We start from the raw sequence: 9,402 nt of genomic DNA, 5'->3' as shown, positions 1-9,402 counted from the left end.
TATATCTCGCACAACGAGAGTTGCCAGCAGCAAGTAAAAGGAATCACACGAACACATTCATATTTATTCACTACGCAGGGATAATCGCCATAGAAATGCGGACGCTGCTTAAATTGACGAGACTTCATAAATTCCCCTATCTTATTTGTTCTTATAAGTTTTCCGTAAAACAATCAAAATGGTAAAGAATTCATTTGATCAGTTTTCTGGGCTGCATCCAGGGAAAAACCCCGTTTATAAATTAACAATAATTTCACCACACACACTTAGATTATTTTACTGGAGTCAGTAAATTTAATTGGGTTTTTAAATTGCAGAAAAAATGTTGAAACTTCAAGTGAAAAATTTGGACTGATTAAAAGCTGAATAAGCCATTTTTATAACTCAAGAAGCATAATTTTGCCTGAATTCAGCATTCAATGTTTTATTTTATTTTATTTGTCGTCAAACAGTGTAAACCGTTTTACAATAGTTGCCTTAAGTGCTATTTTTATAGTTTGTTGGGTTGCTAATAAATCAACAAAATGTACTTATTTTATTTAGTATTATCAAATGGTGTCAACAGAACCCAGCCTGTAAAAGTTCAGGGTTAATATTTAAATGTGTGATTTTTTTACAGATTGTTAAAATAAAATTAAAAAAAAACAGTTCCGAAATTCAAAAATGTCAGGCTTACTAAAAGCAGAATTAATGTGCATGGAATCAACGAACAAAACTGCTGAACATTTTATAATGGCGAAATCGGGAAACGTTGATTATACCTCTTGAAATGACTATAATATTACGATAAATGCCGAGGAAAACCCATGCATTTGAAACTGTAAGTCTTGGTTTCAAATTTTTCTTAAAATGTTGGAATTGTTGAAAAATAAAGCACCCCAAATAGTTTGGTAAGACTCAAGGTTAAAATATTCTTCTACTCGACAACAACCCTCAATTCAGTGACCGTAAAAGTAAAACATTATTCCAATGAACAAAGCTCAGCGGCTATATTCCATCCGACCATTTTATTGTCAGACGCTTGCCAGGATACCTTCACTCAACAAAGAAACAGCATGGTGAACAACAAATTCAAGTAACTTACTGTTTTGTATCCTCTCTCTTCCTATACGTTTCTGATTCATCACACGATTTCCTTGGAACTTGCGGCCTTAAATCTACCATTGAAATTTCTTCTCTCCATTGCATTCGTATTTCAACCATTCACGGTCTTCATGCTAGACGATCATTCTTCTTCTAAGCGCTAAACAAATTTCGTGATTTTCACTTTCGCATGCATTCGGTAAACAGAAACTTCGGAAAATACTAGAGCAAGGAAGTGAATATGTTTTTGTCTTCTTTTTCTCGTGATGGGTATTTGGGTTTTATAAAAACAATGTGACTTAATTTGTACCGTGCTTAATTTTCCATACGCTCACACAAACATAATGTTGTCGTCATCGATGTGATTACACGCTACATAACCATACAGCAGAACAGCTATTAAGACAGCTTTTATGTATAGAGGCATGTAAGGCTGCAACACAGAGCTCGCCAGCAGCTTATGTACATAGGGGAAACACAATATATTGATCCACTGACAAAACTTGTAGGTGCGGATCACTATTTTCCACAGCTTGAATCGGAATTTTTCGAATGCAATTTTCACACCTTAACAGAACTTTTCCACGGCTTTAAGCAACTTCAAACGAAAGCAGAACACTTTAGTTACACTTTGCGACAAGGATTGCCCAGTTTGGAATAGAATAAATAGCCATTTTTTGAAAAAATGTCGACGAAAGCGAACGACCATTACCTCTCTTTGTGTTTTCTGCGAACTGAATGAATGACAGATGTAATTTTCATTTTCATCAATAAATTGCAAAGCTCTCGCTGCTCCATGTACGGGTTTGGTGGGGCGCGAGCGAGCTTTTTCGCCCGTTCATACGCCCATCGTCTAACGCCTGCTAACGCCTGCCGTAACAAGATGTTGGTGAGTATATCCCATTGAAGATATTGAATTGTACAGTTGTAGCATAGCATTAACGGTCGATAATTGGCGTTTAGTAGGTTAATTTGATTCATACATTTTCGTGGATTGTTAATTGCTAATTAAGTAAATCTAAAAAGCTAACAGGAGTGACTGGAAATCCAAATCAAACGTTATCATTTATACCACTTATGCACCATCTGGTGTTGAAATTTACTCACCAACTCGAATCGGGCAATCCCAAGCAGTAGGTAGACGAAAAACAGATCCCCACCAGCAGAACGGGTCGATTGAGCTCGTCCGTTCACAACCTTGCCAGTTGCAAGAAGAGAGTCAATGTGAACAGATCACAGTAACGAGAGCGAGAGTGGAGAGATCGTGAGGCCTCCCTCGTCCAGTTCAGTAGGAAAAGATTGGAAAAGAGTCAGTGAGTGTCTAGGAGATCTAGTGAAAACCGTGAATTTGGAAATATTTTAGAAAGTTTGCTTGTTGTTGGTCTGGTAAACGATTTTTTAAATGCATCTCGAGGAGTCACGTCTAAGAAAAAGTCTTAACTCCATAAGTGTAGTTTTTAACATCTCAACATTAGAGGCGAAAAACAGTAATTCTAGAAGTTCTGATTGTGTTAAAATTGAATGTGATTGACGAAGAGGAGATAAAATAGTAATATCTACGTAATTTGATGTTCAAATTAAAACAAAATTGGAAAATCCAGTCAGAGCGAGTGTGATAGCCCGAAGCGCAAAAGGAAAACGCCATTCTGATCTTGTCGTTTCAGTGCATGTTTCTTTGCTCGCATTTTTTGAAAGGTAATTCCAAATTTTTTTTGCGTTTTCCCTTGAATTGAGCAATAGCTTTGAAAGCTATTCTAAAATTTGAAAACGGAGGCTACTTGTTTGTAGAAAATCGTTCAGCAGCGTGGACGCCATCTTGTTTCTTTTACGTCACCATATCGCTGCTAAATTCGAACACACCAGGGGGTTCGTGAAACAACGTAGATGGTTTAACATGGACGGTAGACTATCCCCTCCGAGCAAAACATGCCAGCAGCTCACGCACACCAACGTAGATTCGAACGTTTTTTTTTTTTTCACTGTAGCCTTCAATCAAACCTCAATATACAAAACGAGTTTAACGTTGTTTTTTTATTCCTTTCGTCTTTCTAGAGCGCGACAACGGCCCCCTCACAAATACACACGCACTTGCTACGAGTTTTGAAAGTGTTTCCTACAGATTTTGCATCACGTAAATTTGTGCTGTGGAAACAGTGGACAAACCTGCGGAGAAGAACGCTTAGTGTAACCTATACTGTTGACGCACACAAGTCACGATCCCGCGCGGATTTGCACACATGTACATATATAGATGTGAGCAGTGTGTTGGCGAGAACAAAGAAACAGACCTTTAGCGTCAATATAACAGGGAAGACGATTGTGTTCTTGGATAGCTGCAGTGCTCAAGGGAGGTATTTACCGATTCCATACAATTTCTGTGATAGGGTTTCCTGCACCAGTGCAAAGGAAGCCTCTGTGGAAAGTATTTGTGAAAAGTTGAATATCCATCCCTGAAGTTGAAAGTGAAAGGTACCAGAAGAGACACTGTGACGAGAGATCTACTGGTGTTTGCTTGGAGCGAAAGAAAAATAAATACGTGAAACACTTCAAGGCGAACAACGAAGTTGAAGTGTTAATCAGTGAAGCCAAGTGGAACGAAAACCACGTATAAATTCGTGTATCTGCACTCGGTTATGTTGTGTATCCTGCATTTTCTTTTAGTATCGAGATATTTTTATAATAAAACAATATCAAAACGAGAAAAATTGCACTAAAAGGAAACAGTTATCATCAACTGAAGCAGTATAATTGAAGAATACAAAGTAAATATAGTTTATATTTAACAAATTAATGATAAAGTGTGATAATAGTTTTAAACAAGGATTCGTACCCGTAAACATTTGACTGATACGTCAGAGTGAGTGTTCAGAGCTGAGGAAAAACGGGAGAAAAGTGAAAGTCCAAGATGACGAACTCGCACAACCGGAATGGCAGAAACGGCAGTTATGCTGAACGGTACTTCAACAATCACAGTCCACAGCAGCTGAGTGGTGGTGGTGGTGGTAGCGGTGGTAAGCGAAACAATTCTGCTAACAGTACCGGAGGCAATGGAGGTCGGGGACAAAAGTCACCGAGCTCGACCTACTTCAGGAGTATTTCAACATCGAATGCTATACCGATAGTGCAACAGTCCACGTCGCCAGTTAGCAGTAAAGGTGGAAGCTACTACAGCTCCAGCTCGCCAAGTGGACGGCATCATAGCTTTAATGGTCAACGATCAAGTCCAGGTGGTGGTGGTGGTGGTGGTGTTGGTGGCACAAATTTCAACAATTCGACCGGATCGTATCCCGGTACGCTTTCTGGTTCGCCACCAAATTTTTCCCATTTTGCTGGTAGCAAGTGCTACGACGCACCAGCACCCACCGCTTTACCAAAACCACCAGTTCACTGGACGTCTTCGTCGTCTACTTCATCCAATATCACGATATCATCAGCTTTAAACACTTCGAAATCATCCATCAACAAGCCAACCTCAGCATCCGTCGTCAATGCTAGAAATGCCTACAACAGTAAGGCTCCGTCGGCAGTTTCCTCAAATGCAATGTCATCGTCTAGGCTCAAGGTAAAATCTGCTGTGAAACCAGCAATGTCCTGTGCTGCGGCTGCGGCCAAAGCCAATCGTAGGGTTGATTTCACGCACAACCTCAAAATGGTACTCAATGTGCAAGCTTAAACGGAACGTGCATTCAATCTGCCGAACCATTGCGTTTTGTGCTGCCAAGATCACATCATCCGATCCCATCAAATATGCGTCGTCGTACCAAAATTCACCACATAAAAAGCTACAATGACTATTGCGTTGTATATGAAGGATAGATCTTTCTCAATCAATCAATCAGTCTCCATCAGAGTCAGCATATATTTTTGCTCTTTCAAATCATACCACCTATTAGAAGAAAATCAAACTTGTATACCAATCGCAAAAAAAAAACAAACTTCATACAGACCAACGATCGCAAGCAGTCACGAACCTGAATGGGACGACTACAGTGAGTGAAAACTTATGAACTAAACTCTGATTATCAAATCTAGTTTATGTATAACCTTTTTTAAATGTTTTATTTTTAATTTGAAGCGTGACATTTTCTGGTCAATTCATCGGCCATTGCAAATTAGTATCCTAAATTTATTATTTTTTGTAAGCCTCATTTTCCGGCATTGCTACGATTGCACTGAAGGGATCCGTAGTGGACAAACATATTCATTCCATTCCAAGCAAAAATAAGTATTTTTCAAGACTTTCATACAATCAAGCACTCGATTCGTCAATCAAAAAAAAAATCCAAATTTGAGTTTCATTTCATCACACTTTCTCGTATTGTAGTAAGAAGATCAGGATAGTGAGCAGCGGTCCTAGCCCTGAGTCGACCGTCGCAATGCCACAAAATGTTGCAGGAAAATTGTTACTTTTGCATTATTCATATAGTCATTTTCATTGTTTTCAATTTAATATATATGTGTACGAAGCCTCACTGAGTATAAGGAAAATGGATTGAGGTTCGTTTCTTAAAGAGGCGATGACTAATTAAAATACAAACAGTTAGAATGTACGATATCTCAAAGACCAAAAACGCGCTGTCGAAGCTATCGAAGATTTATTTTTCAAAACAAAACTCCAGCTCATGTGCAATTTGAGAGGAACACGATACGTAGCCTATTGGTTTGCTGAAAACATTCAATTTGGATTATATTTTAAAACTTGGTGTGATGATGTTAGAAATTCACTATTCGGTTCCAGAAACCGAATGTTGAATTTGTCAAATCATCGCATATTTCACACTTCATTCCGCATTTGGCATGGAATCGTGCACAACACATTGACATAGAACACACACAAAATGCGAAAAACTTACAACCACTCTCTCTAATTGCACATTGTGATTGAGTTTTCATCGATAGGGCAACCATGCGTGAATTCGTAAACTGCGCAGTTTACTTTGAAGCAACGGAGAAAAGGATACACGGAGAAAAATAACAAATACAGTACAAAATCGAACTATTAAATGTATGTTTTACAATAATAACCAGCAAAGCAAATCAAACATTGACGGATGAAACAAACAAGAAAACAAAAAATACGTGTTAGAGAAACAACACACCAATATGAGACAGTTAGGCAAAGAGGGTAATCGACAAGAGTTGCAAGAAACGATGATTAGCGAAATCGAGAATTGGAGAGAATGAACAAGTGTGTGTGACAATATATAAACAAAACGAGAATCGAAAGACTTATCACTACTGATAACAAACAACTTCAAAACATTGGAAGCTTACGATGAGGGTTAGTCGAAAGTTCGTCGACGATGTTGACATACACGTGGACAAGCTTTCACGTTTACTCGGCCGAAGCTGGACTCCGATTTGCAGGAGAGATAGTTTGCCGGCAACACACATCAATGCGACATCGGGCCATCTCTCAGGGGGCGGAGTTTAAAAACTTTGCCAACAAAAGATGATTTTCTTCGGTTGAATCCTTATTTTCACACTGTTTACGTGCATTTAACAATTCCTACCTTAGTTGACCATTTTGGAGGAGTTAATCTCTTGTAAATAGCACAGTTTAAAAACCCGTAATATGGTAGAAGAGAGTGTGCCTTCTAGTAACTTTTACAAACGGAGAGTAGACGAAAAACCCTACATCAAGCGCAGATAATTAAGATTTGTGAATGACAAGACAACTCCGCCCTTGAATTTTTAAAAACAGGACATCACTACTTAGCTGGAGGTCATCAGCTATCAATGATAAGGAACACCAGTCGACTGGTGGCCACCAAATTGGTGATGGAAGGAATTTTATTTTCTTATTTTACTTTTACTGACAGCAATTTTTGGTGCATACAAATTCATTCTTGATCGCAACATTTCGAAATTGTCAGGAATTGATTCCAAATTGCAGCAAATCTAAAACAGAATAGTCTTTAGCCCCAGTGCAATAACGCCGATTCGGAATGAAATTGTATAAACTTGATACTCTCACTGTTATCAAAAACAAAGCACATTGTTCAGTTGATTGATCTTTCGTTTCCAATCCGATCAAAATAAGTACACACGTATTTCTATCACAGCGAGAGCTATTTTTGTGACAACATAACAAAAAGTTAATATTTGCAATCTAGATTTTACGTTTATCTATAAATTAGTATTTTCAATCAGATTTTTACTACACAGCTGCAAAAATTCGTTTGATCTCATATCTCTCCTAATTATTATTTTTTTTTTCTTATATTAAATTTCACCTATGATGCGTGTAGTATTGAAATCGTGAACAGCATGACAATATGCAACCGTATGTGTAGCCGGGCCTGCACTGCGAATGCAAGTGTAAAAGCCATTGACCGATATATACAGCTGCCTATTGTTGAACGCTGCTGACAAACAATCAATAAACACGTGCACTCGAGTGAAGCCGTAGAGAATTTATTTGGAGTACTTTTATTTTTGCTTAATTAGCTTAAAGTTTGGGTCACAAAAGCGTCAAAATTAATCTACCATAGCAAAATAATTGAGCAAAAGAAGTAAATATTGTATAGCAACTAAGCAGCGTAAAGAAATTCAAACATAATCACAGATATTACCAGACTTTGAACACGTAAACTACAGGATAGTAATTCTCACACACTTGCAGCAATGCTATTTCCCCCCTATTCATGCGACAAATGCAGAGAAGCCGACATACCAAATTTAGGTACATTTTCGATCCAGTAAATGGTTTGAAAAAGAGGAAAACTTATCGTTTTATTTCCGGCAAACATCTAATGTTGAGTGTTTATTCGTTAAAACAAAAAGAACAATAAGTAAATTATGCGGTACGAAGTATCGCAACCTTCAGTTTACAGGTATAAACCATTACTAAATGGGCTTATTTATTCAGGCAAGTTTGGTGCAAAAAATACGCTTTTAGTTACTTTCTATATTTTCTCCCAAATATTCCTGATTTAGGCAAAATGAAAACAAAAGACAACTCTGGTTTATTGGTACTATAACTTACTTTGCATTATGATTTTCTACCCTTCAAAACAACTGACAACAGTTGGAAAGTAGGACGATGCTCATTGCTTGTCCTCCTTCGAAAATCTTCCATGAACCTTTTGTCGACCTTCCGGATAAGAAAACTAAAACAGAAGGTTGTATTCTACCTGGTCAATGAGAACATCCATCTTAAATTTTACCTCAATTCTGAGTACTCGACAGTTGCGAGGATATCGCAAATTCAAAGCTAGGCCTAGCTGCACTCGGCACCAGTGATAAAACTTTGTTCTCATTCCTGTTTTAAAGTACTTCCAAAACCTGGCTCACACATTACATTTTAATTTGTATTCCTATAATTAACATAAAAAGCTATAAAAAATAAAAAAAATAACAAAAAACACTTCAACTTGCCTGAATAAATTAGTTTATTGCTCAATATTTCAAATTCTACGTAAAATATTTTAGAATCACACAAAAAAAAAAATATTGATCACACAATGAACTCTCGGATATGACCCAGCAACATGCAGAAATTCAGAAACACTCACACATTGTTCTGGAAGTATGCTATTTCCACACACGGAACACAAGAAGCAAAGAAGAAACGAAAATGGAAAAACATTAATCTGCGATATATGAAAACATACAGCCGATACTGCTAAAATATTTTTTCTCATTATTTTGAAATGAATTACACACTAAAAGTAAGCTGTACGATAACATGAAAAACAATGTAAAATGAAAAGGAGCGAAGAAGAAGAAGAAGAAGAAGAAGAATAAGGCAGACAAAGCAAAAGCAGCAGCAGGATACAAGCCGTGAGTGATGGCACCTACAGTTTGTGCTGTTCGTTTTTCAACTAGAATGTGGAAGTCATGTAAACTCACACGCACATACGAGATATCGCATTTCAATTATTTTTTTCTGTATATTACAGAAGCGTAGAATGGTCCCCTACAAAGGTGGAGAATTTAACCAAGGCAGAATTTAGTGGAAAAAGTGTGCTGCGCGTGAGTGTTGCTTTGCTTTAATGGGTAAAGACTAATAGGCAAATGGAAAGGCAAACACGCATGAAAAATGAGATTGTAATGATAAACGAAGGAGGAAATCTTTTAGAATCATAAGCGTAATAAATATTAGATTATAAACTATAGAAACGAGACAAAAAGGTAGAAATGTTCGTAATTGTTCTGTGATCCCTATTCATTTAATGTTACTGCTTTTTTCGAGAGGCATACATGTAATGAGGAGGAATTTTTTTAATTGTTGGATGGATTCACAAAAAAAAGGAAGAAGAATCGCTAGTACTGGTAAAAAGCAGTAACGATTAAACTTGTGCTTGGTGAATTTTT

At 37.4% G+C, this 9,402-nt stretch overlaps 1 protein-coding gene across 2 annotated transcripts; it reads left to right on the top strand.

Annotated features, from left to right (window-relative positions):
* Positions 1-2,286: 2,286 nt before the first annotated feature.
* On the top strand, positions 2,287-8,784 carry aqz (aaquetzalli). Of its 2 annotated transcripts, none has more exons than XM_065235922.1 (2): positions 2,287-2,396; positions 3,136-8,784. In XM_065235922.1, the coding sequence occupies exon 2, from the start codon at positions 3,989-3,991 to the stop codon at positions 4,754-4,756; it is 768 nt and encodes a 255-aa protein (XP_065091994.1). In that variant the 5' UTR covers positions 2,287-2,396; positions 3,136-3,988; the 3' UTR covers positions 4,757-8,784. The 2 variants fall into 2 exon arrangements, with proteins under 2 accessions (XP_065091994.1, XP_065091992.1); XM_065235920.1 differs by having other exon boundaries at positions 2,287-2,778.
* The last annotated feature ends 618 nt before the right edge of the window (positions 8,785-9,402 follow it).

This window comes from Ochlerotatus camptorhynchus, unplaced genomic scaffold (assembly GCF_037179485.1).
Source record: "Ochlerotatus camptorhynchus isolate MF236.1 unplaced genomic scaffold, CSIRO-AGI_Acam_v1.1 ptg000510l, whole genome shotgun sequence".
NCBI classification, from domain to species: Eukaryota; Metazoa; Arthropoda; class Insecta; order Diptera; family Culicidae; genus Ochlerotatus; species Ochlerotatus camptorhynchus.
Note: the sequence above shows the minus strand (reverse complement) of the source record. Positions and strands in the feature narration are given on the sequence as shown.